Raw genomic sequence first — 27,291 nt, forward strand, 5'->3', positions numbered from 1 at the left:
AAAAGACAGATTATTTGGGGGGAACGGGTTTGCATCATCGCAAGACCATCCAATCAATTCTAATTTCACATCCTGAACTTGCCAGGATATGACTGAATCGCAGTCAGAATGAGGTTGACAGTCTGGAAGCATCCTAATTCTCTCCTTTTTTTAAAAAAAAAAAAGAGAGCTCTCTTAGTGAATTCCACAAGATAATTATGCATTGTGTGAAGAAGTTTAATGAGGTGACACCCCACCCCCTTGCTTTCTAGGATTGGGACAGAAAGGTCACCTCCACACTATACATTTGAAGCACATTCGCTGCATATGAATTCACCCGAAGGATCCTGGGAACTCTCATTTGTTAGGAGTCCTGGAAAATGTAGCTCTGTGAGGGGTAAACTTCAGGTTCTAGGATTCTTTGGGCCAAGCCATGTGCTCTAAATCTGAGTTAAACGTAGGGCCCCATCTGCACATTTAAAGAAGTATTATACCACTTTAAACAGTCAACGGCTCCCTTCAAAGAATCCTTGGAACTGTAGCCTGCTTTGTTTTTAATTCTTAAATTTATTTTCTATTTTGTTATTAAATCATTTCAACATGCAGCAGCATCACACCAATAAGTGATTAAATATACCAGCCTAACACAGAAGCTCGTGCTTAAATAACACATGCACAATAACGACCAAATAACGTAATAGGTTCTTATCCCACACTACTATTTTTAAAGATGGCAGTAAACAGTTTATGGTAACCAAAATGTTTTATAACGTGAGTGATTGATTTTCATTTTTTTAGCCCTGTACATAACAAAACTGTGCCAATCCAATACAAAAGAGTATTTGTGTTTTAAACATTGTGCCAGTTTGATTCTATTATGTATTTATTTCCACGGGTACTATTAGCTATACTTTGTTGTACCAATTTGTCAGAGAGACGCCCTCTAAGTACTGTATTTTTCACTCTATAGCACGCACTTTTTCCCCTCCAAAAATGAAGGGGAAATGTGTGTGCGTCCTATGGAGCGAATGCAGGCTCCTTGGCTTCAGCGATAGCAACGCGAAGCCTCCAAAGCCTGCGCTTCCCCCCACCGCCAGCCCCACAAGCTCGGGGGGCAGCGGGAAGGGGGTTTTGAGGCTGGCGGTGGGAAAAAGTATCTCTTTATCATAAGCATGGCTGCTAGCAGTAGAGAACGTATTAGAGGTTTGAGCTATGAAGTTAATATTACCTCCCATGTAAAGACTGAGGAGCACCAGCTCTGGACATTTAGAGACATTTTGTGCAGTAATTGCTTTTATTTGGACAAATACATCCCCCCAGAAATGAGCCACTTTTCCACATGCCCACCACATATGTTGGTTAGAACCTGACATTTGGCAACCTCTCCAACAGTTTGATGTGTACAGTAGAGTGGTACCTCGGGTTACATACGCTTCAGTTTATAGACGCTTCAGGTAACTCAGACTCCGCTAACTCAGAAATAGTACCTTGGGTTAAGAACTTTGCTTCAGGATGAGAACAGAAATCATGTGGCGGTGGCGCAGCGGCAGCAGGAGGCTCCATTAGCTAAAGTGGTGCTTCAGGTTAAGAACAATTTCAGGTTGAGAATGGACCTCCGGAACAAATTAAGTTCTTAACCCGAGGTACCACTGTACTAGGGACTAATATCAGCTAGCCAGGTTAGCTATATGTAGAAGTGAGAACTGGACCATAAAGAAGGCTAATCGCCAAAGAATTGATGCTTTTGAATTATGGTGTTGGAGGAGACTCTTGAGAGTCCCATGGACTGCAAGAAGACCAAACCTCTCCATTCTGAAGGAAATCAGCCCTGAGTGCTCATTGGAAGGAAAGATTGTGAAGCTGAGGCTCCAATACTTTGGCCACCTCATGAGAAGAGAAGACTCCCTGGAAAAGACCCTGATGTTGGGAAAGATGGAGGGCACAAGGAGAAGGGGATGACAGAGGATGAGATGGTTGGACAGTGTTCTTGACGCTACCAGTGTGAGTTTGACCAAGCTGTGGGAGGCAGTGGAAGACAGGAGTGCCTGGCGTGCTCTGGTCCATGGGGTCACAAAGAGTTGGAGACGACTAAACGACTAAACAACAACAACAACAACATATGTATAACTAAATAGGCGCGAGGTTAACCTTATAGGCGTGAGGTGCCATTCTTGCACTCTTTTGCTATCTCTCTTGCAGAGGCAGAGACCAATTTAAATGGAAATTTCTTCCCATGAGGTCCACACCTCTTCACTGATAGCAATCTGCCAATCAGCTTCTCACATCTGCCTTAAACCCTCTGCTCTATTCATATCTATTAGGATTAACATACTGTTATGAGTTTGGGGAAAGATTTAGGCCAAATGCCTGGGTCACCTTGGAAACTCTTGGAAAAGCCAGGCTAGCTTCCTGTTTAGGTGATAGCCTGGGTGATGGGCCATTAAGGGAACAAAGGAAGGGGGCTCTGTATGAGATAGCCCTCTGTGTGGGGGGGGGGGCCTTCCTAAACTCATGGTTAGTTAGAAAGACAAAAGGGCAGAGTGGAGAGTGCAGGGAGGTGAGCTAGAAGAAAAGCAGCAAGCTGGGAAAAGAAAGAGGGGGAGAGATGTTTGAATCCAAAGCTGTGGCAAGGCCCTCTTGGGGTGTTAATGCTGTCAACCTCTCCATCAGAGGCTCAGGTTGAATATATGTGTAAATAAACCATATGTCCTAAAGACACCACAGTCTCTGCTGTGCCTTATTCTAAAGGAATTCCTGGCACCCCAGGAATCTCACACTGCTCAGAGATTGGGGTGGGGAAGGGGGAACTCTAGTTTGTTAAGCGTTCCAAGTGTTGTTAGGAGACTCCTATTCCCCTCACTGGGCTACAGCTCTCAGACTGGTTTAATGATCAATCCCTCTTCCCAGGGAATTGTGGGAACTGGAGCTCTGTGAGGGGAATGAGGGTCTCGTAACAACACTCATCACCCTGAGCAGTCAGGAGTGATCCTGCTTTAAATGCAGAACCACTGAAATTAATAAGCATGACTACGGCTGCATAGATGCTACAGCTTTAAGGCACATTCAAATCACATTCTCCCCCACCCTCAAATAATTCTGGACACAGTAGTTTGTTAAGGGTTGATGGAATTTGCGAGGGGTCGACAACAGTGCCCAGAATTCTTCAAGGGAAAGAATGAGCTTTAAAGGTATAGTATTTATGCAGCCTAAGCTAGGGCCATTGTTTTCAATAGGTCTACTCTGAGGAAAACCCAGTTGAATACAGTGGTACCTCGGGTTAAGTACTTAATTCGTTCTGGAGGTATGTTCTTAACCTGAAACTGTTCTTAACCTGAAGCACCACTTTAGCTAATGGGGTCTCCCGCTGCTGCTGCTGCATCGCCGCTGTGCAATTTCTGTTCTCATCTCGAAGCAAAGTTCTTAACCCGAGGTACTATTTCTGGGTTAGCGGAGTCTGTAACCTGAAACGTATGTAACCTGAAGCGTATGTAACCCAAGGTACCACTGTATCGCCCTTGGTGTGGATGTGATCACAAGATCACACACACACACTGGCTGCCCCGCCTTGTGCTGCTCACTAATCCTGCCTACCCTCAACTTCTTCCCATTCCACCTCACCCAGGCCCCCACTCTCCCTGTTCCCTCACAACTCCTTCAGTGCTCCTTTGTGTCTCTCCATCCCTACTTTATTCAAACCTCTGCTGTTGTTTAATGCCGTCGTCTTAAAACCTGCCTTCTCTTTCACTTCCATCCCCTTTCCTGACTTTATGACAATTCAGGATTGTAACACAGCGCTACAAATGCTCCAGTGGAGACTGCATGATGACAGCCTTATGTTTTTATGTGTATAGGAAGATATCTCCTTTATGGTTAAGTTTTACTGTGTCTTCTAAAGACATTTGCAACTGCATTGCACATCTCCCTTTCCACTGCAAGTTCTCCTCAAGTCAAGGGCAGCTCCCCACCCCTCTCAGGCATCAGAGGTGCATGGGCATATTGGCAACATCAGGAGTTAATAATACCACAGGGCTCAGAGAAACAAGCCATGCCAGTTGGACCTGACCAGAGGCCTCCTCCCACACTTGACACAATAAGCAACACCCCAGGAGTGAAAGGCTCCTCATTGTTTGCAGAACTGGGTTCTGAGGCACATCATGTGCCAAACGAAAATGACTCATGTGTACTTGTGACAATTGAAGTAATCCATCCAGGAGTCCCAAACACCTGCCCACAGGTCTCGCTGTGTGATTTACTGATTTTGCTTTGCCATAATTCAGAAGAGAACAAGGCTCCGGCACCGTTAATAGTTGGGCAAAAAAGAAGGGGTTTCGGGTGTGGTTTGAAATGATGCAAGCCCCTCTTCTACGCAATCCCTAAAGGCGCAGGAGCTTTTCCCTTTGTTGCATCAGGCCAGCTGGGCTTGGTTGCTTCCAATGCATCTCTTCTGCTTGTGTGCATTCAAGTATCTCTTCTGTTTTCTGTGTGAGACCGGTTGCTTAATGTGTTCAAAAACTGGCTGCAATGGTTTGCTACGTGTGTGTGTGTGTGTGTGTGTGTGTGTGTGTGTGTTAAGGATAATAATTCACAGGGACAGAGGTTCTAAAAGAGATGGTCCTTTATGTATTCTGTTACCGTACCTGCACATGCAGGTGTAGATAGAAGAAGAAGTCCCAGCAAAAGAAGAATGGATTTTAAAGTTAATGGACTATGCAGAGAGGGCGAAGTTGACAGTAACAATAAAATATCAAAAAGAGGAGAACTTTGTTGAGGAGTGCATTCCCCTTTGACGCCACCCCCCCCCCCCGCTTCAATTGAAATCGCGAGCAGGGTTTGAATAATAGGCAAGGGAAGTAATGATTGTAATATAAGTTATAATACATTAGAAAATAAATGGCAGTTTATCTGCTGAAGTTATGGCAGCAGATAAAGGAATACAAACAGGAACATCATGGGCGTAAGGATGGGAAGTCAAAACGTAAGAAATTATTATACTGAAAGTGAGTTGAATAAATATCAAATGTTGTGTAAAAGACTACAGTGGTACCTCGGGTTAAGTACTCAATTCATTCTGAATGTCTGTACTTAACCTGAAACTGTTCTTAACCTGAGGTACCACTTTAGCTAATGGGGCCTCCTGCTGCCGCCACGCTGCCAGAGCACGATTTCTGTTCTTATCCTGAAGCAAAGTTCTTAACCTGAAGCAGTATTTCTGGGTTAGCGGAGTCTGTAACCTGAAGCGTATGTAACCCGAGGTACCACTGTAATATTATTCATTATATCTTCCTCCAAAGGAGCTCAAGGTAGCATCCAAATTGATCGATCTCTCTCTCTCTGCCTCTGGTGTTACCTTCAGAACAATCCTGAAGGGCAGGTTAGGCTGTGAGACACAACAACCAAGTTATTGGTTGACTCTTATCTCGGGGTAACATTTGTCTGCATAAACAAGTTCTTTTTATTTATTATTATTATTATTAAAAATGAATAATACACACCAGACAAAGGGCATTTCGTTATTTAAAGTAAACAAAACTTGTGGAAATTAAATAAATGCATTTGCTACATTTAACCCCACACAGAAGGGTGGGGGGGGGGTAGTTCAAGAGGCTACATCCACATCCATACATTTAAAGCCCATTTATACCACTTTAATAGTCATTAAGAACCCTTAGAACTGTAGTCATAGGTGCTGACCTACAACTTTCAGCATGTTTAATAAACAGTTCCCAGAATTCTCCATGTGGTGTAAGAGTGCTTTCAATACATGGTGTGGATATGACCGGTCTAGGTCCATCTAGCTGTATGTGATGAGCCTTGAGGAGTTTGCAGGCTGGGCATGAAGCATTAGCCATGCCCTGTTTCCACACTTAGAAATCTTTTTGTCCCCACAGGAAGCCTTGGAGGTGACCTAGTGAGTTTCGTGGTTGAGCGAGGAATTGGAACTGGAGTGGTCCCAATCCTAGTCTGACACACTGAGCGTTACACCACAGTAGTAGCTCACTAGCTAAGGACCAACAGACAAGACAGTTGACACCATTCTCTGCTCCAGCATTGCCTTCTTCCAATCTGTCTCTAGCTGGATTAATTTTGTTGGGTTGTTGCACCAGATGCGATTGGATCATTCATTGATTCCCAACAAAAGCCACTTGCCCAGAAAGGGAGGTTGCTATTATGTCTCTGTATGAGTCACTGTTCCGATCTCGCCTTCTTCCACACCCAGGACAGTAATTCACATAGAAACTCAGAGCTCCTCTCAGGACAGGTAATTTGTATTCTTTTGCCTTTGATGGATGTAAGGGGGACGTGTGCCCTTAATTTTAATTCAAAAGTATTCTTCGCTAAATGATGTTTGGGAAACACTTGTTTCCCACATAGTAGTAGTGGTGGTGATTATGATGATGATTTAAAGGCAACTAATCCATCTGCACATTTGGGTGAGGAGCAGTTTTCTTTTGCTACAGATTTGGGGATTTACAGAAAGTTCTAGGTCTGCAGGATAGAGAGGGGAAGGGAGAATTTTCCACACAAAGCCATGTACTTCTCCAATTATAAACCACTGCACATCTAAAGCAACCAGGTAACTTGGTCTCCCTGAACGCTGCTCCCTGGAGAAATTAGGAGCTAACCTACAGTAGTCAAAATAAACACACGAGCTCTATTTTTGTCTTTGCCGGCTCCAGAGCACAGCTCTCAAACTTGCTTGAGGAAAAAAGATAATTAAACTCAAGGAGACTGCAAGATGCCTAGATATGCTAGCTTCTTCTCCTAGCCCCAGGGACTGGGCAGTTACACAGGTAACAGTTGGCCCTTTTCAATAGTCCGGACTCTGAACCCAGTGGTACACAAACACCCCTTGCTCAAAGCAGACCAGGCGCCCATTGCACAGATGCCACACTGAGGTGTCCAAGGCAGCGTACCAAATAAATAGCACAGGCAATGTTTTGGAAGAAAGTAGGTGAAAGCTCCACCTAATGTGATGACAGGGTCCCAGTTAATCTGTATGGGTCGCTGGGTGTGGAAGGGACGCCTCATTTGTTTACAATTGAGAGGACAGTGTGTCAATTTCCTGAACTAATTGTTCAGTTGTCCTTATTGACATCCCTCTTCATCAACCCAGCAGGTGTGCACTAAGCCACAGGTGGCCTTCCAGATGTTGATGGACTTCCAGCACCCCAGCCAATGTTGCCAATACAGTGGTACCTCGGGTTACATACGCTTCAGGTTACAGACGCTTCAGGTTACACACGCTGCTAACCCAGAAATAGTACCTTGGGTTAAGAACTTTGCCTCAGGATGAGAACAGAAATTGTGCTCCGGTGGCACGGCAGCAGCGGGAGGCCCCATTAGCTAAAGTGGTGCTTCAGGTTAAGAACAGTTTCAGGTTCAGAACGGACCTCCAGAATGAATTAAGTACTTAACCCGAGGTACCACTGTAGCCAGGAAGAGTGAAAGCTGCAGTCCTGTCCCATCTGGAAGGTCACAGATAGGAATGGAGGAAGCTCCTGTTAAGGAAAATTCTGGGGTGAGAGACTACCCAACAGCCCAGCTCGTCGGGGCAGAGCCCATGGGTCTATACGGTCAGAAAGGAAGGAAGTTCCAGCCAAATATAGGAGCAAAACAGTGGTCAGTATATTGTTGTGCGACATGTCCCCACAAGAGTAAGAACCCCGAGCGTGGGGTGACAACCTCTTTTAGAACTTCCCTCTTTCCCCCAGAATACACTTTGAGCAGCATCATTGATGCATCATCACTACATCGCTAGCATGTCACAAATGGGGAGGGGTATTCAAGGGTTACACAAGTTCAACATTAGGGCACTTTCTGAAGAAGGGTGCATGCCCACAAAAGCTCCTACCAAAAACAAATGTAGTTGGTCTCTAAGGTGCTACTGGAAGGATCTTTTTTTATTTTGTTTCGATTAGGTCACTTTATCAGAAACCTTTCCCAACACCTCTTAAGTACCTATCACGGAAAGAACAATAAAACTCTTTACATATCCTTTCCCTTGGGACATTTCTGGAGATGGGCTTTCAGAACACCTGACTTGCTAAACTACCTTTGGGGATGTCTACTGTTGCCCCCTTGGTCACTCCCTGGGTGGGGTGCCCTGTATATGCTCTCACACTTGGGGAATTATGGCGGGATGCCCTGTTCCTGCTGCCTACTTGACTTCCTGCTTCTGGGTTCATGGAGGGAGGTGGAGCCCAAATTCTTCGAGGGTTAAAATGGCCTTGGAATGAGGAGAGTCGGTTACAGCATGGATTTTCTACGAATTCATAATGCTAGGTATCCTCCCTGAGCTGTCAAGTCAAAAGGACACATTCAGGCATGATATTAGTAACATTGTACAGTGGCACCTTAGGTTAAGAACTTAATTCGTTCTGGAGGTCCGTTCTTAACCTGAAACTGTTCTTAACCTGAGGAACCATTTTAGCTAATGGGGCTGCCGCGCCTCCGCCGCCGTGCATTTTCTGTTCTCATCCTGAGGTAAAGTTCTTAACCCAAGGTACTATTTCTGGGTTAGCGGAGTCTATAACCTGAAGTGTCTGTAACCTGAAGTGTCTGTAACCCGAGGTACCACTGTAATAACTATAAAGATGTGCCCCCCCCGTCATTTCTGTAATAGTCCCTTACGCTGAGTCAGGCCATTGGCCCAACCAGTCCAGCGTCCTGTTCTCACAGTGGCCAACCAAATGCCTGTGGGAAACCCGTGAGCCCAAGATCAGTTTCGCCTCATGTGGTTTCTCACAACTGGTGTTCAGAAGCATTTACTGCCTCTGACCACGGAGGCAGGGCATCGGCATCATGGCTAGTAATCACTGGCAGCCCACTCCTCCGTTGCCTAATCATCTTTTAAAGCTGTCACTTCCTTCTGTGGGAGCAAGTTCCATAATTTAACGATGTGCTGTGTGAAGGGCTTCCTTTTGTCACTCCTTGGATGTTCACAAGCTTAATTGTTATGAGAGAGGGAGGAAAACATTTCTCTACCTGCTTCCTCCATGCCATGCAAAATTTCGCAACCTTCTGTGGTGGCACCTCTTACTCTCCTTTTCTCAGTTTAAACAAAAGTCTGCAAACACTGCAAACCTTTCTTCACACGGGAGCCGCTCCACCCTCTCATTCATTTTGGTTGCCGTTTTTCTGAACCTTTTCCAACTCTACAATATCCTCTCTGAGGTGAGGCAACCAGAACTGCTTTCCAAATGTGGTCATGCCACAGATTTGTATTTGAGATTTCTGTCCTTTTCTCACCTGCCTTTCCATCTCATTCCCCCCCCCCCTTGTTCTTCTTTCCTCCATCTTCTCATATACAGTGGTACCTCAGGTTACAGACACTTCAGGTTACAGACTAAGCTAACCCAGAAATAGTACCTCAGGTTAAGAACTTTGCTTCAGGATGAGAACAGAAATTGTGCTTCAGCAGCGCGGCAGCAGCAGGAAGCCCCATTAGCTAAAGTGGTGCTTCAGGTTACGAACAGTTTCAGGTTAAGAACGGACCTCCAGAACGAATTAAGTTCTTAACCTGAGGTACTACTGTATGTTCTTCTTCTTTTTCTTCTCTCCCCACCATTGCTTTTCTCTCTCCCTCCTTTCTCCAAGTTCCTTGTTCCCCCTTTTAGGGTTTTTTTGTGTGTTTTTTAGTGCTATCTGCCTCCCCCCCCCCTTTAAATCCCACCTTTTTCTCTAAGGAGCTCAAGGTGGCATACCTGGTTCTCCTCCTTCTTATTTAATCCCCACAACACCCTCATGTGAGGTGGGTTAGGCTGTGAGGCAGTGACTGGTCCAAGGTCACCCAGCAAACTTCATGACGGAGTAGGGAGGTGAACCTTGGCCACCCAGATCCTAGTTTACCAAAGGTGTCACGGGTTTCGAAGACGCTCAAACTCAGAATGAAAGGGAGAAACGCGCTAAGAGGAAGACACGCTTGGCAAACCCTCACCATGATCAACTCCCACCCGGAAACCTATCCCCCTACTGTGGAAGGACGTGTGGATCCAGAATTGGCCTCCACAGTCACTTACGGACTCACTGTTAAAACCATGTTCACTCAGCTACAAGAAGACGTAGTCCGACACTCTAGCCACTGCACCCCATTGCCTCTCATAGTTCCTTCACACATTCTTGTCTTCTTCCCCTTCATGCCTCCTCCCCATCTCGCTTCCTTTCCCCTCGTGCTTGACACTCCTCCAGTCTGCAAACATACAAACTCACATATTACCTTGCAAACTTCTTACCTATACTGTATCTATGCTAACCAGCAAGAGATGAACGGGAGCAGGACAGGGCAGGCATATCACAAAGGGCGACCCCGGGGCAGGTGCCTGCTGCTTGCTTACACCCGCCCTTCCCTCTCTCGTACATATCCTAATTTTTGCTGAAATCTCTACACATCCTCTCCCCATCCTTGTTTTATCCGACCTTCTCCCGCTTCCTTAAGATGGCTCACCTTCCCAATCTCTCCTTTCTCTGCTTCTTCGCTTCTCCGCTTCTTCCCAGGAGCCGCAGGGTTAAGCAGCAGGGCCTCTCCTTTTGCTTTTAGTCTCCTCCTCAAGCACTGGCAAACCTTCCCTCCCTCATGGTTGCTCACGCTTCTGTGTCACCTCTTCTCTCTGCTCACCTGGACTGCGGACAACTGTTCCTGCAGTTGATCCCCAGGGTTGTCACGGTTCCAGGGTTGTCCCTAAGGGGTTGTGGTCGGCTGACTCACTTCAAAGGGTGTTGCAAAATGTGAGGCAGGGTTGGGCATCTCAGCATCTTGTTGAGAGATCAGAAAACTACCCACGCCAGAGACTGCACACGGGAGATCTCCCTGTGTTTCCACACTCCAGAATCCAGCCATGGGGAGACTGAATAGGAGTCATTTTTATTTATTTATCTGTCAGGCAGAGAAGCGAAGCTCCCGTTTGTGAAATAAGAAGGGGCTCAGCTCTTTCTTCCGGGATTAATTGTGCAGAGCTCCTAATTATGCTGGGTCTGTGCCAAATTCTCTTCCTTTCTTTGAATAAATATATTAGAGAGGGGAATGGATTTTGGCTCCTGGTCCTTTCCACTGGGATTAATCTGGAGCCACACTTGATTGCAATGTGTTGCAATATCAGTTTCTTCTTTTCGCATAAGGAAATAAATTGTAATAAATCCTGATTGCAAATGGGTTCACTGCCATATTCCTTTTTTAGTGACATCAAGGGTATATAACCGTGAATTGAAGTGTTCGAACTGCCATTATGATCACGAACCCAGAGGAATTGATACCTTACACTTTTGGTGCATTTGCTGGACTGCAAATCAGTTATCCAAAATTAGAAATGTTATGTATAAATGTCTCACACTCATCAGCTATAGGCTTAAAAGTTCATCCAACATCTTTAAAATATTTAGGAAAATTAATTCCCCCCAAATCTTGAATTGGCTTATCACAATAAAGTATTAACCCCGTATCAAAACTGTAAAACAAACACTGATAAACTGGGACAAATTGAAACTTCCATGGCTCAGGAAAAAAAGTGTCTCAACAAGAATCGTAATTCCCCCAAAATGATTACAAAATTTTGAAGTCATTCCAGCCATGATATCATGCTAGCAAACCTAGCAAAAGTTAATGATCACATTTATCCACTGAGGTGGGGAGAAAGCCAGAATCAGGCTTTCTGCGTTATAGAGTGAAACTTCATAAGGGGCTCTGAGTATCTCAAATATTACATATTGCCATGATGTAGCACACACTAAGAATCTAATTGCCATTGCTCAAGGCAATAAAGCTTAGATATGGATAAAAATTGAACACTCGCCAGAGTGGAGCCATAAAATGGGAAAGTATCAAATTTTTGGTGCATAATCCAAAGACAAATGAAAAATTAGATAACCCTTGCCTATTGGCAATTGAAAAAATATGGAAAAGATGGTATAAAAAATTACATGCACACAAACCCATTTCCCTGCTAATTCCTTTCTTATATCATCCCCATTTTTTATAACCAGGACAATTGTCGACAATTTAAACAATGGGAAACAATTGGTTTTAACATAATTTTTGGATCATATGGAAATACCACACTAGTAAAAGATTTGTTTTTTTAAAAAAAACGTAAGAGGAATATCTCATATATGGATCCAAACACATCAAGTCCTTCGCTTCATCCCAGAGGCCAACATATAAGCCACACAGAATTTAACTAATTGCAACAAAGGCTATCAAATGATAAATGTTTATTGTCAGAGGTGTGTAAGAGAAACTCTGGCAATCTACTCATAGTTCAAAGCTGAGTCCACACTCCCGTTTATTCCACATCCAATACACTCCCACCACTGATTTTGGAAGTGGTATACACAAGGTTTGATCTGAACCAGCTTTGATCCGAATTCAGAAAAAGAGCAGGCTAGCTGCATTTTAAGCTATTAAGATGTACACAGCCAAACTCCATTCTGATTTCGGCGTCACCCCCTCCACCCATGTATCTCACATAGTTTGATTTCAAACTGGATGGTGACATTTGCTGGTTGATAAGCGGGTGACACCACCCTCCTGACAATTTTGACCCACAGCAGGCGAGGGAGATAATAATCTGGCCGCCTGGCCTGATCCAGTTTCTACCTCAGGTTTAGATCATAGCTCATATAATACTCATATCCTTTCGGCATCATTTCCTCAGGTGGGGCAATGGGTCAGCGCATCTGGCTGTTAATCAGAAGGTTAGTTGTTCAAGGCCACCCTTTGGTTCCTTGAAGAAATGTGTACCTGGGACTCCAGGATTTGGGTGCCTCCAGCACATAGGAAACATAGTGGCCCAGCTGACAAAGGAAATCTGTGTATGTGCTGAAAGGCACCCCAAAATTCCCAGCCCCTATCATGGAACTATGCACTAAATGTAACATTCAGAAGCCAGCGGGATAAACTTTCTGTTTCCAATGACATTCTGCTGCAGACCTCAAGACTGTCATTCTGTAATGAAAGACGGTCAAAAGTGGAGCTGCCAGGGGTGCAAAATTTATGAGCAAGAATTTATTGGCAATTCTGGGTAGCCATTTGGACTCATAAAAACCCTGTAGTGTAGTCCAATGCTGTGATACACAGTGCAGTGTTTGGTTTGGTTTGGTTTGGTTTGGTTTGGTTTGGTTTGGTTTGGTTTGGTTTGGTTTGGTTTTTAAGGGAAATGCAGTTGGGGGGAAGACATTTTGATGGTAGTATTGGCACTAGGAAGGGGTAGTAGTGGCATTGGGAAGGGATTAACTAGCTATTTCCCACCCCCCTTGGGGGGAAACAACCGAGAACTGGTGTTGGTGGATGTTTGCTGCAGGTACAAACAAACACTTATATCAATACTGTATATTCATGTCCAGGCCTGGTGCCAATGGTCAGCCAGGTCAGGTTCTGGCTGAGAGTCCCAGGGACTCAGAAGGGCTCCTCACTGCCCGAGTGTGGCTCACTGCCCTCTTGCCAGGCCCCCAGACAGCTGTCTGAGCAGTAGGTGGGTGGCGGTGCCGCTTTGGGGTGGGAGCCAAGCTTGGTTTCATTCACAGAATCCACCCAACCATTTAATCCACCCAGAATGCAATGCCCAGGGTGACATTTATAAAGATGTGTGCTGTGCAGCCTTAGAAAACTATCGCTTCCATTAGGTCTATAGGTTGATGTTATGTACTGAAGTTCTCACCCTGGGCCAGCAGAGTGATACTATAGATAGTTTTCATTCAGGTCCACATATGCAAATAAGGAATTGAAAGTGACATTCAGTGATTGGATAGTTACAGAAAGTTGTTACTGTTGCTTTGTAGTTGAGCAGGTTGGCTGAACCCTTCAGCCCAGTTCTGTTCTGGGCCTGTGAATAAACAAGAGCTGTTTGAAGGATCACTGTGTCGTTTGATATGTTCACCCACAACTTAACAGTTGGGGCACTGGATTTGTTTAAATTAAGATGGCAAGCAGCTGTGGCAGCTGGGAATCAAGCTTTGGCTCTCATTCAAAAGCAGCACCACGAAAACACTGCAGGGCACCAGTGAGTGGTGTTGCTGCCGCCCCTGAGGCCTTGGTGGCTGTGGCAAAAGGGGAAAAAATGCTCCGTGACCAATTGGGGAAATAGGTTGTGTGTGTTGGTGGGGACACTGGGTGGCAACATGCTGAGAGGCCCATGAAATCTGATGCCAACCCAGTCTCTCCAATGCTCACATCATTTCCCCTCAGAAATGAAAGTGTGGCTGTTTGACCTGCGTTGTTAATGTTGCCGATTATTATGAGGTATAAATAAATAACTACAACAAATGCCCTGTGAGAAATGAGGATTTTGCTTTTTCACATACAAATGTAACAGGTAAACAAACAACTGTATGCAGTCCAGACAGCTTAAGAGATATTTAGAGCTTGTGGTCAGGATGTGGTTGTAATAAGTAGACAAGTGTCAGCAGTCCAGATCGACTCACACTTGTTATCTGGAGATGTTAGAGCTTGTGATCAGAAGGCGGTATTTTTGCTTGGCTTAGCAAGTAATTGCATAGGAACATAGACCAAATAAGGGGAATAATAAAGAAATGTAGAGGCTGAATCAGAGTGAACAGAGGTGGGAATGTTGGTAGGATAATTAGGTGGTCATGATAGGCTGTAAACTTTGTAGTACCCAGCCAATGGGGAGACAGGGGTACCTCGGGTTAAGAACTTAATTTGTTCCGGAGGTCCGTTCTTAACCTGAAACTGTTCTTAACCTGAGGTACCACTTTAGTTAATGGGGCCTTCCGCTGCCGCCGCACAATTTCTGTTCTCATCCTGAAGCAAAGTTCTTAACCCGAGGTACTATTTCTGGGTTAGCGGAGTCTGTAACCTGAAGCGTCTGTAACCCGAGGTACCACTGTACTGTATAGGGAATATAAGCATATGCTTTGACAAAGCTGGGGTTTGCCTACTTTGGACACCCACTCTTGCAAGAACGTATTGTATTCAATAAACTTCGCTGCTTCACCAATTTTGTTCAGATTGTATTTTAAGGAACAGGATTAAGGGTCTTAGTACCCACATCTTACATGCCTCTACAATACATTGCTTGCTTTTTAAAAATAAACAACAACAATGAATTAATCTTGAATTTATCTCAGGCATGAGCCTTTGAACCATGGTTGCAGTTAATCACTTTTGACCGCCTCTCCCTCCCTTACCTGTCAAATACCAGGCCTGATCTTGCACTGAACAGCTGCTGCCACCCAGTGTAGACAATATTAAATTAAATGGAGTAATGTTCCTACTGTGAGGCACAAAGCAGGCATGAAGGAAAAACATGGTCATTTCTCATGGCATAACAGCCATGGTGGAATCTTTCCTCTGGCATCCTCAGTGCAACCTGAAACTTGCTTTATGCCTAAGGCTCTGTACATCCTATACCTTTAAAGCACATTTGAAGATGTCTTCCTTTAAAGAATTCTGGGCGCTGTAGTTTAGCCCCCGTCAGAGAGTTACAATTCCTAGCATCCCTTAAGAAACTACAGTGCCCAGAATTATTTGGGGGGAAAGAATGTGCTTTAAAGTATCTACACGGAGACTTTTTCTGCACGATGAAGTGGGCTCTCTAGGTCCCCAAAGTTTCTTCTGCTATGGGCCACTTGAAAATTGCTGAGGATCTTGGCGAACCATGATTTTTCTGCCTGTTGCAACAATTGCAATGTGCTGTGCTAGATGCTGTGTGACTTCTAAAGGCTTTTTGTTTCATATGCGCTGTATTTTATTACATTCCAAAGACTTCAAATTGTAATGCAATAAAATCCACGAAATAAAAGAAGCCGTTAAAAAGCAATTAAAAATAAATATGAATATTTAATGTGACGGATGTGCCGTCTCCTGTCTTCGACCAAGAATCCACAGACACACTGCGAACCACCTGAAAGAAGCACGGATCAGTCTGGGAAGCCCAGCTGCTGTCCATGAAAGCTTGAACCATAATAAACGTGTTCATCTTTTTAGGTGTCTCAACGAGATGCTTTGTTGTTGTTTTTGCTTCAACAGGCAAAATTGGCACTCTCTCTCTGATAGCAGATCTCTTCAGGATTCCTCTGAGGAGAGCTCCCAGCTAGTTTTGATCTGTAATGCTCAAAGGCTGCATTTGCATTACAAATCAAGCTCTCTCCCCCCCCCCAGCCCCCTCTATTTAGAAGGCCTGCAGAAGAGGATGCTGACAGACATTATCTGACCAACATCTACCACATGCTGTTTGTCTGTTTTGCAAAGTAACACTTTTATAATACCTCTCTGTCTGTTCCTTGGCAAGCTCCAAATAATGATAATACTGTATATGAACAATGTCTACATACTGCCTTTCAGCAGGATGACCTAGTTTGTTCAAAAAATATAAAAGTTTAAAACCACAGTGCGGCGAAAAGTATTTAAAAAACAGTATTGAAAGGAATATATATTTAACATTTAAAAGCTGGTGACAATGAAAACAGTGTCCGAAAGCTCAGAGGAATAATCACATTTTCACCTGTGCTGGAAAAGAGAGGGAAGAGAATTCCATAGCTCAGGGGGCGCCGCACGCAAAAAACCCTTGTGGACCTCAATCTAACGTCTGAAAGGGATGATAACTGGAACAAGGAAGATGTACCCTACAAATACCCATACCTTGTGTGAAAGGTTTCTATCTGCCCTATTATCTCTCTCTCAGGAAAATCTCATGGTGTCCTCCTACAAAATTATTCCCTCCATTTCTAAGTTCAGAGGCCAACGTATGGATTTTTACGTTGCCAAAATGGCCCTATCCGCTCTCTAAAGCAGAAATGGGGAATCTTTGGGCTGAACTCCAGCTTCCATTCATGCTAGCAAGCCTAGTCCATGACAAGGGATGATGGGAGTTGTAGCTCAGCCACATCTGGAGAGCCACATGTTCCCTCACACCTGCGTTATAAGAAGGGATCAAGAAGGCGTTTTGGGGGGAGGGGGTGTGCGATGGCCCTAAAGCGGAAGTGGTAGGCGGGAAACCTCCAAAACAGTCCAAGGAGGACTGGGCATGCTGAGTGACCACTGAGCGCCGACTGACCCTTGAGATGGAGACGGGAAAACCAGATGGGAGAAGGAAAATAATGGAGCCCATTGCAGGGAAGCTGTGAGGCTTTTAATGCAACCCTCTGCGTCTTTACTCAGAACTAGGCCTCACAGGGCTCAGTGGGGTTTACTCGCCTTCACCAACCTGGCGCCCTCTGGAAGTCATTGGACCACAACTCCCATCAGTCTCAGCTGATGGGAGCTGTGGTACAACATTGCATTGCAGGGGGTTGGACTAGATGATCCCTAGAGGACCCTTCCAGTTCTACAATTCTACGACTCTATGATTATTTCTGAACAGCACCAGGTTGGCAAAGGCTGCTCTACTAAATGTGTACACACCATACATTTAAAGCACAGAGCTACAATTCCCAGCCCTTTAACAAACTACAGTTCCCAGGATTCCTTGGGGGAAGTCATGTGCTTTAAATGTATGGCATGTTATGAAGACTAGATGTGGCACTAAATGTGCGGCTTGCTTTCTGCTGCTGGGGACAGATGGGACTTATTAGGGCACTGGGGCACATACTGAGGGTGGTTTAACTCCATGACTGTCCCAGTGAAAACCAAGTTCCCCATACTTACAATTATTCTGTTGTTGTTTTTATTATTATTTTAAAAAGGGCACAGCAACAAGTGTGCATTGTCTAGTCCAGTCCGAAGATGCTGTGAGGGGCAATTCTTTGGAGGAAATGTGTAATAGAGATAAAATGCACACAACAACAACAACAACAACAAAAGTCAGAAAGGGAAGGAGACACGCCCTGCTGAGCTCGCAGGCAAAATCTATATCGCCAGAGCAGAGGGAGAACAAGAAAAAAGAAGTGACTGTACAAATGTCCTTCAATACAAATTTTTGGGTTTTTCTATCTATCTTTTCAGATGGGGAACTAGCAAGCAGGATCGAGGAGACCTAGGATTCTGGAGTACTGATTTAGGGTGGCAGCCTCAGACCAAATAAGGTGGGTGTTTTTTTGAGAAGTCAACATCAGATTCAATTCTCAAATTCATGTTTGATGACTCTCCATTGCTATGTGACACACTCTGCATTACACCTGGCCAAACACAAACCTTCTTCTGGTTTCAATGCCACCCTCAGATCGCCAATAACATTCATTCCATTCCAATGCTACAGTTCTATGTGGTACAGCGGTACCTCAGGTTACATACGCTTCAGGTTACAGACTCTGCAAACTCAGAAATAGTGCTTCAGGTTAAGAACTTTGCTTCAGGGTAAGAACAGAATTTGTTTTCTGGCGGCGCGGCGGCGGCAGGAGTCCCCATTAGCTAAAGTGGTGCTTCATGTTAAGAACAGTTTCAGGTTAAGAACGGACCTCCGGAATGAATTAAGTACTTAACCTGAGGTACCACTGTATAATATAGATGGTTGAATCTGGAACTGTCACAAGGAGTGAACACTGTGAACAGTGTGGTTTTTTTTGTTTTGTTTTTTAAAGAGTGCCTTATTCTAAGACTTACCTTTAATTCAGCAAGCAGATCCTACTGCGCCTGCCCTTTTAGCATCATTATTTCACTGCTCCTCAGTTCTCGAAAGGTGTGCCTGGGGCATCAAGTCTTGAGCCCTCTCTTCAAGTGGAAATAAAACTGTCTGTCAGATGGTGAAAAAAGTCAAGAGGATCAGAGTATGTGCTGAAAGGCACCCCGAAATTCCTAGCCTCCTCACAGGACCAGAATTTTCATTTATTCCAGCCTCTCTGCAGAGGACTAGTAGGTCTGTCTCCAGGCAAAAGAATAATAGATGGACACAAATTCAACATACAAAAATGGCAACATTTCAGAAGCCAGTGGGAGAACATTTCGCTCTCCAAGGACATTCTCCTGCAGACTAGAATGTTGCCATTCTTCAACAAAGGAACTTTAAAAGATGTCAAGAGAGTGAAATGGTTGAACAAGAATTTATAATGTCTTTGGATTCCTATTCATTTAGGATTCAGCTGAGACCAAATTTGTTTTTTCCGCCCTCCCTTTCCAGGTGTTAAATTAGCATAGCAAAGTTAGAAAGGTTGTGTTGCCATCAATTAGCACTGCTGTGAATTAATAACAGAGTTTTGCCACGTCTGCATCTGAACTTTATGCATAAATAGCACTGGCAGCATCACTCCTGGGCACAGTTTATTTCTCTTGGCATGATGTTCCTCTTGAGTGTCACGGGGGGCAACTCTTGCAGGGTACCCCAGGCTCCTGGCCAGTGGCACAGGGAAGAGTTTGCCTCCCTTCAGCTCTGGGCTAGAAGCAGTTGGAGCTAGACGCTCTTTCCAGAATGGTGAAGGAAAGCCCCTGCAGCTGCTCCTTCTCTGAAAAACGCAGTCAGGCAACTAGCCTTATCTGAGGAGAGGAGTTCATCAAAAGTCGTGCGCGCAGCACCTCAACAAACTGTGCATTTCAAATGGACACCTTTGGCCCACCACCCCAGGGCTTCCTCCTGTGTGTTACATGTATGGTGTGCATGCAGATGTAGTCCAAAGCATCTCAAAAGGTTAGCAAAGGGGGTTCACCCACTGTCCCCATGATGAAGCAGCTCCTGCTCCCTGACAGTGGCGTAGCGTGGGTTGTCAGCACCCGGGACAAGGCAAGTAATTTGCGCCCCCTAACCCGGGACAAGGCAAGTAATTTGCTGCACTGTCCCCCGCTGCACTGTCCCTCCCCCAGATAGTCCCTCGCTCTCTCTCCACACCGCACCGCACGCCTGGCACCCTCCCCTCCACAGTGGGCGGCGACCCGGCGGCTCGGATAGGATTCGCACAGCCAGCACTGCAGTGAGAGAGAGTGAGTGAGCCAGGTAGGGGCAGAGAGCTGCGAGTGCGAGCGTGCCCCCCCCAGATGTTGCGCCCCCCCTGCACCCCCCACGCTACACCACTGCTCCCTGATTAAGGAAATACCTGTTTGTGCTTTTTCCAGAGAAGCAGCCATGCTAGTTGCATCAAAAAGAACCAAGTCTTGTGGCACTTAAAGGCTAATCAATCTTATTGTGGCCTAAGCTTTTAGGAGGGACGTGGGTGGCGCTGTGGTCTAAACCACTGAGTCTCTTGGGCTTGCCAATCAGAAGATCGGCGGTTTGAATCCCCGTGACGGGGTGAGCGCCCGTTGCTCAGTCCCAGCTCCTGCCAGTTCAAAAGCAGTTCAAAAGCACACCAGTGCAAGTAGATAAATAGGTACCACTGCGGCGGGAAGGTGAACGGCGTTTTCATGAGCAGCTCTGGTTTCGGTGTTCCATTGTGCCAGAAGCGGCTTAGTCATGCCGGCCACATGACCTGGAAAAACTGTCTGTGGACAAATGCTGGCTCCCTCGGCCAGTAAAGCGAGATGAGCGCCGCAACGTCAGAGTCGTCTGCGACTGGACTTAACTGTTAGGGGTCCTTTACCTTTTTTAAGCTTTTAGGAACTACATGGCACCATTTCGTTAGATGCATGACATAACCTTGCGTGGGATAGCTCAGTCGGTAAAGCTTGAGACACTTAATCTCAGGATTGTGGGTTCAAGCCCCACGTTGAGCAAAAAGATTCCTGCAATGCAGAGGGTTGGACCAGATGACCCCTGAGGTCCCTTCCAAGTCTACAATTCTATGATTCTAATCCTCCAGTTGCTGGATTATTTTGCAGACTGTCTAGCTATAATTTAACTGTCACTATCTGTAATTTCAGGAACATAAGGCCATTGGTCTATCTGGCTCAGGATTCTCTCCACTGACTGTCAGAGGCCAGGCGTCTCTTCTAGCCTTGCCAGGTGATGCCATGGATTGAAGCTGGCACCTTCTGCATGCAGAGCCGTGGATGCTCTACCCTTCCTCATATTTCTTATTTCCATTAGCCTCTGACCCCAATGATTACAAGACCCCCGTTCCTTACATCCATGTGTCCATATAAATCTGCAAGGATGGGTGACACTTAATGCATCTGATTGAAATGGACTATAATCTACGGGAGTTTATGCCATAATCAAAGTGTTTAGTTTTTAAGGAGTCACGAAACTGTGTGTGTATGTGTGTTTACTTTTTGTGATTCTCTCTTCCCTCAGGGGAAAAAAAAAGTTTATGAGGGAATCCACTATATATTCAGCAACTAGGACCCAACTCCTGGCGCGCTTCACTCATTCCTTTCGAGTCTGATGCTGCCATCTTGGTTGAGGCAAAACCAGACCGCGCCTTTCGCGGTAGTAGAGACAGATAGGGCTGATTCACTGCGGCGGCCATTTTGGATCGGAAACGAGGCTGGGAGAGCGAGCGCGATGGAGTTGAGCAGCGGTCTCTCCCAGGTACTGAGCAACAGGGGTGCATCGCCATCCCCAAACCTGCCGCTTTCAGCCTATCTCAGGGCTCCCCTTCTCCTCAGTATTGATGCTCCACAAATTTGGACAGCAATCTCTCCCTGTTACGCTTCATATATGCATCTGCACTTTATTGCTTCATAGCTTAACAGAGAGAGACGGGAGGAGAGAGAGAGTATTACGTCTGTATCTTTTTTCCTTGTACATTTTAATAGGATCCAAGTATTTTTGCAGCAATGTTTTCTTTATATGTACCCATATCATAACTGTCAACGTTTCCCCTTTTTAAAGGAAATTCCCTTATTTCGAATAGGATTCCTCACAAGAAAAAGGAAAAGTTGACGGCTATGACCCATATATGAAAAATAGTCTAGATCCTGGAAGGATGCAGTTCGTCACTTTTGACTAAAACTATATATTGTAACAGCGGCTAACAAAACAGAGATCTTAAATTCACATAGCAAAAGGTTTCTGTATTGCTCTGATATCTTGTGTGTCACATAAGAGCAACCGAGGCAGAAGCAGAAACAATTTGCTGTGAAAATTTAATGTCTGTTATGTTAGTCGCAGTGATGTATGCAGGTTTTAAAAAAATTTATGATCTGTCTTGCTTATGAAAGATAATCACAAAGTCAGGTTGAAGTCATGGTGAATCTCCAAGTTAATCCCGAATCAGAAGAGGGGTTGTGGTGATTCTTGTGTACATTAAAGACATGGTACTACTAAACAGGGACTCCTCCAGACCTTCTTCTTACTGCACATTCATGATGATCTATGTTCATGATGCTATCATGGTGATCAGACAGGATCCCACTTTCAATCCTGTAGTCACATCCCTCCATTTCCAATCGGATGCACGTATCCTGCAGCTTCCTGCTGATATTCTGTAATTTTTATGCCACACATGTTCCGGTTTAATTTTGTCCGACTTTTGTTGCTCTACAAAACAATTGTGTGGTAGTATCAGGGAAGCATCGCAAGCTAAAGCAGAATAAGTCCACCACTATTTTTGTGTCAAAGAACATGTTGCTGATGAAACTTGCAATAGAACATCAGCCTGGAGAGGCCCACAAAATGTAATCCTCCTAACAGGAATGCCGTGAGCCAGTGTGGGTGTGTGCTGCCCCCTGTGGGCCAGAGATGGAGGCATGAAGAAGGAGCACAGACCTAGCTTGCAGCTGACACAGCAGCAATGTATCTCCTTGGACATGAGAAGCAGAGATTTCTGGGAGAGCACAGGGTGCTTGTGCAGTGTAAAATCAGAGAGCAGTGTAAAATCAGAGGTGTGTGGGCTTCTTGGAAACACAGAATCCCTTGTTTCTTTGGGATGAGCTTGGACTTTTCAAGGCTTATCTATTTACACGTACATAAATTTCTATACCACTAAATGAAAAGGGGGAGATCTTCTCAGAGTGGTGTAGATAAAATTAAAGGTAAAAGCAGAGATCAGAAGAATGTAAAACTGCTCACTTTGCAAAAATAAAAAGGGTTTTAAGCTACAGTAAAAAGCGAATCAACAAATTGATTAAATTCCACAGTACAGAGTCTGCTGTGCTCAATTCCATGTGGCACAAGGGACCAGCTAGCAATGCTGCTGCAGAACATATCAGAATAACAGGTAGGAATACATAGGGAAAGGTGGTCCCAAGGCTTTTATACACTCAACACCTTCAATCTAGCCCAGTAGCACATTAGCAGTCGATGCATATTCTTCAGTGCAGATAACCAGCTCCAGTCAACAGCCAGAGGTTGGGGTTCCAGTTTTCCATGACTGCAGCAGAGTAACTTGCATGCCACAAAAAATCATGAAGTGCAGACTCAAAGCAGCCATTCACAGGCAGAGGCAGAGCCAAGGAGTGGGTCTGGCTTGGGGGAGAGTCTCAAGGGCCAAGTACAGAGGGCATTTGGTCCTTGACCCCAAGGCTCTCTGTCCCAGCTTTAGACACACAGTGCCTGCCACTACCCCTGGTTTGGATTGTTGTGGGGTGGGGTTGAGGGTTGCCTGAAGAATGGGATAAAAATATATTGAATAAATTGAATCACTCCTACTTCAAGATACCAGATACCAAAGATATACCTGCCCAAGTAATTAAACTTCTTCTTTGGCCCCCAGCTCTTCAATAGGTTCCTGAAGCCACTTACACAGTTAAAAAACCCACACCCCACAAATAAATCCAGCAATAATAATAATAATGTAATACAGCCACACAGTGAAGCAGTTTGGTCAATAAAAATCCCAGTGTTGAAGCTAAAAGATTCAGGTTAATATAATATAATATAATACAATTTATACCCCACCCACTTTGGGCAGCTCCCAATAGAATATTAAAAATATGATAAAACATCAAACAGGGCTGCCTTCCGATGTCTTCTAAAAGTCAGATAGTTGTTTATTTCCTTGACATATGATGGGCAGGTGTTCCACAGGGTGCGTGCCACTACCAAGAATGCCCTCTGCCTGGTTCCCTGTAACCTCACTTCTCACAGGGAGGGAACTGCCAGAAGGCCCTCGGCGCTGCAGTGATGGGGATGGAGGTGCTCCTTCAGGTATACTTGGCCAAGGTCAGCACTAACACTTTGAATTGTGCTTGGAAACGTACTGGTAGCCACTGTAGGTCTTTCAGGATAAAGCAGTTTGGCTTGGGGAGGGTGGAGGACAGGGATGACACCAGGTGAGCAAATTTGTTACCGTGCCCTTAGCCTTTCAGGGCACTACATTTCCCAGAGCTTCTTGGGAAGGGGACAAAGTGGCACCAAGGGCCAGGAATAAGGATGACCCTTGAAACAAACGCAGCCTGTCAACCATGCTGTTGAAATACCAATAAGCCGATCTTTGTCCAGTAGGCCTTCCCTCTGGTCCTGGTGACCTGGTTGTGGCAGCTGAGCAGGTGAAAAACACCAGCACATCACCCTGTTGCGAGGGCATGGCTGCATTGCATGACCACGGCGCATACTGCATACCAGAAGGAGGACATGCCCTGAAGAGGCTTGTGAGGGAGTTGCAGGACACAGCCCACCGCCAGAGCGAGCGCCTTCTTATCCTGCAGGGAGCGGTGGAAGCCAACCAGAAGGAACACCAAGAGCTGAAGGTGAGGGTGACCAGTGACTAATAATAATAATAATTTTATTCTATATATGCTGCCCATCTTGACCGGGTTGTCCCACCCACCCTGGGAGTCTTCCAGCAAAATATAAAATCACAATAAAACATAAAAACGTCCTTATGCCTTCAGATGTCTCCTAAAACTCAGATAGTTGTTTATTTCCTTGGCATCTGATGGGAGGGCGTTCCACAGCGCCACTGCCCAGAAGGCCCTCTGCCTGGTTCCCTGTAACTTCACTTCTTGCCATGAGAGAAGCGGCAGAAGGCCCTTGGAGCTGGACCTCAGTGTCCGGGCTGACTAGGTGGGCAGGGAGCAGAGTTGGGTGGGGGCAACTTTGCGGAAAGCCATGCCAACACCGCCATTTTGTCCTTCACCGCACACAGGAGAGCGCGGACAGCGAGAAGTGGGCTCTCCTTTCCCACCTCGGAGAGCGCGTCTCGCAGCTGGAGGAAGAGAACCGGAACCTGCGCTGGGAGCGGGAGCAGCTGGAGTCTGCAGGGCATCGCATGCGCAGGGAGCTGGATGCCAGCGGCGCCACCGTCCTCTCGCTGAGCAGGCAGCTGAGGGGGCAGCGCGAGGCCCAGGCGCACCACGGGGCCTTCTCCCTCGAGAGCGTCCAGGGCGATGGCAAGCGGCTGAGGTTCTACACGGGCTTCGACAGGTACCCCCGCCTGGTGGCCTTTCTGGACTTCCTCCTCGAGGGCGAGCATGGGGAGGTGGGGAGCCCGGAAGGCAGCCCCCACAGCGCCCTCAGCCCCGACAACCAGCTCTTCCTGGTGCTCGTCCGCCTGCGCCTGGGCCTGCTGCTTCAGGACTTGGCCTTCCGGTTCCACATCTCCGAATCCACGGCCTCCCGCTACTGGGCCAGCTGGACGGAGCTCATGGAGCGGAGGTTGCGACAAGTGAGTAAAGCAGGGAAAGAGCTCCTCCTTTCTACACGCCCCGAAAAAACAACACCAGAGAGTTAATGAGAGGTGCAATGGTGTTTGTGAAAGCATAGAATAATTGGGTGGGGACTAAAGGGTGGGTGGTAAGGAGCTTTCAGATGGTGCATGGTTGCAGCCTTTCTGAGGCTTTTGAGGTGCAATTCCCATCAGCCCCAGCGAGTTGGAGGGCACAAGGCTGGTTGAGAAGGGCCTCTTCTGCCAGTCCTGCACTGCCCCCGGTGGATGAAGTCCAGAAGTCCAGTTCACACTGTTCTCCCAGCCCCATGTGTAGAAAGGGAAGAAAAGTGTGCTGTAGAAGCACATTCTATTGTCTATGGTTTGGTTCCCACCCCCCGCCTTGATTTTTAGGCTGTTGCCCCTCCCAACAGAGAACTTTCTTGAATTCAGTAGTAAAAATGATATTCAAGAGCACAAATCCCAATGAAAATTAACCCTGCGGTGAAGTCCCCATAAAAATTAAGTGGTGTGTGTTAGCCACAACAAACTGGTCCTATTGGTTTCAAAGGGAGGACTTCACAGCTTTTCTATGGGTTTGGACTGTGGCATGTGCAGCCTTGCTTTCCAATTTCTTTTGCCCCCGTCAGTTCTCAAATCAAAACAGAAGGCAGAACTACTGCACCCTTTCCTGTTGACCCTCTCCTCATTCCTTGAAACTCACAATCCAGAAATGAGACCCCCCAACCATCGCACAATTTGGCCTATGTTTGCTTTAATCTTTTGCAGCACAACGGCCACATTTCTTTCGGGGGGCCATGTGCTAAGGGTGGGCAGGGGAACAAATGTAGTTTACCTTTGTACAGCAGGCTAGTTTTTATGCATACCCTCTATCTCCTGTCCAGGCAAGCAAGAGGTCTCATCAAAGATCAAGAATTCAGGCAGGCTAAAGCAGTTAAGGAGCAAAGCAGGGCCAGTGAGGAGTGTGGCTTAGGGAGAGGCGTGTGGCGTGAGGAGAGTCCCAAGGGCCAGGTAAGAGTAGCTTGGAGGGCCAGATTCGTCCCAGAGTCTGAGGTTCCTCATTCCTGTTTTTAAGCTAGAAATGCCTTTGTCAGAGGCAGTCATGCTTCTGAATACCAGTTCCTGGAAGTCAGGTAGCAGGGAGAGGGTACCGTTAGGCTCAGATCCTGCTTGCAGGCTTCCCACAGGCTCCTGGTGGGCCACTGTGAGAGCAGGATGCTGGAGAAGATGGGTCACTGCCCCGATGCAGCCGGCCATTCTTACAGATGTCTTCTCCTCCCTCCAGATCCCAGTTGCCTGCAGCCAGCGCTACATAGATGCTTTCAAGCCACAGCAGCCACTCAGGCACCATGATGTGCCACTGGTGGCTCTGGACTGCGCAGAACTGTTGTTCGAAGCCCAGGGGCGGTCAAGAGGCAGAGGAGGAGATGCCCCTCAGGTTCCCAGGGCTCGGTACTCACTGCACGGCTATGCTCTGGCTGCTCCCAGCGGCTTCCTGACGTTCAGTGCCGGGACTGGCAAAGAATTGCCTGTGTTGCCGCCGTTCCTGCAGGCAGGGCCTGTGGAGCTGACAGCCCAGCAGGAGGCGGCCAAGAGGCAAGTGCTGAGCTTGCGGAGCCTGACGGACAAGGCTTTCAGCTACCGCTTCCTGCGTGTCGTTCACCCGCAGAACATGGAGGGCCAAGTGGGCAGGGCGTGGACCATTTCCTGCTACCTGGCTTGCCTGCTGCACGACCCCATGGGGCTAGGCTAGGCCAAAGGAGTCCTGCTCCCCCAACAGTCTCAACACTTCTGTGTCACCTTCATTGAACGCTGCTCCTATTCCCACACCTGCCTTGTAATTTTATTGCTGGGCCCTACTTGGTGCGTCAGAATCCGTGCCGCAGAATGAATGCACCTTTTAGGACACCTGTGTTTCTGCTTTCCTTGACCACCAGTGATAGTAACCAGGAAACTAATCCAAAATTCATTTGATATCTTGGTTGAGCACCCCCAGACCCAACATTTAGC

General features: G+C 46.2%; 2 protein-coding genes across 4 annotated transcripts in view; one reads left to right on the plus strand and one right to left on the minus strand.

Moving 5' to 3' along the window:
• The window catches only part of LOC310662384 (sulfotransferase 2B1-like), a 35,045-nt gene extending 16,306 nt beyond the window's left edge, over positions 1-18,739 (minus strand). Inside the window, exon 1 of one of the 3 annotated variants that reach the window (XM_083409265.1) lies at positions 18,470-18,739. The gene's annotated coding sequence lies outside the window, so the exon portion shown is untranslated. Of the gene's footprint in view, positions 1-10,423; positions 10,786-18,469 lie in introns of those variants that run through there. The other 2 variants (XM_083409266.1, XM_083409264.1) reach the window with 2 other exon arrangements.
• A 2,464-nt stretch (positions 18,740-21,203) lies between these two features.
• Positions 21,204-27,187, plus strand: LOC310662379 (uncharacterized protein). Its single transcript, XM_083409248.1, has 4 exons — positions 21,204-21,263; positions 24,120-24,364; positions 24,763-25,281; positions 26,567-27,187. Exons 2-4 carry the CDS (start codon positions 24,200-24,202, stop codon positions 27,032-27,034), a joined length of 1,152 nt encoding a protein of 383 aa, XP_083265374.1. The 5' UTR covers positions 21,204-21,263; positions 24,120-24,199; the 3' UTR covers positions 27,035-27,187.
• The last annotated feature ends 104 nt before the right edge of the window (positions 27,188-27,291 follow it).

This window comes from Podarcis tiliguerta, assembly GCF_965153285.1.
Source record: "Podarcis tiliguerta genome assembly, chromosome: 13".
Classification (NCBI taxonomy): Eukaryota; Metazoa; Chordata; class Lepidosauria; order Squamata; family Lacertidae; genus Podarcis; species Podarcis tiliguerta.

Bases quoted from the DNA above. Each gene is read 5' to 3' on its own strand.
- LOC310662379 (XM_083409248.1), top strand. From the start codon at position 24,200: ATGGCTGCATTGCATGACCACGGCGCATACTGCATACCAGAAGGAGGA. The intron at 24,365-24,762 runs GTGAGGGTGACC...CACCGCACACAG, and splicing joins AGGAACACCAAGAGCTGAAG to GAGAGCGCGGACAGCGAGAA. The intron at 25,282-26,566 runs GTGAGTAAAGCA...TCCTCCCTCCAG, and splicing joins TGGAGCGGAGGTTGCGACAA to ATCCCAGTTGCCTGCAGCCA.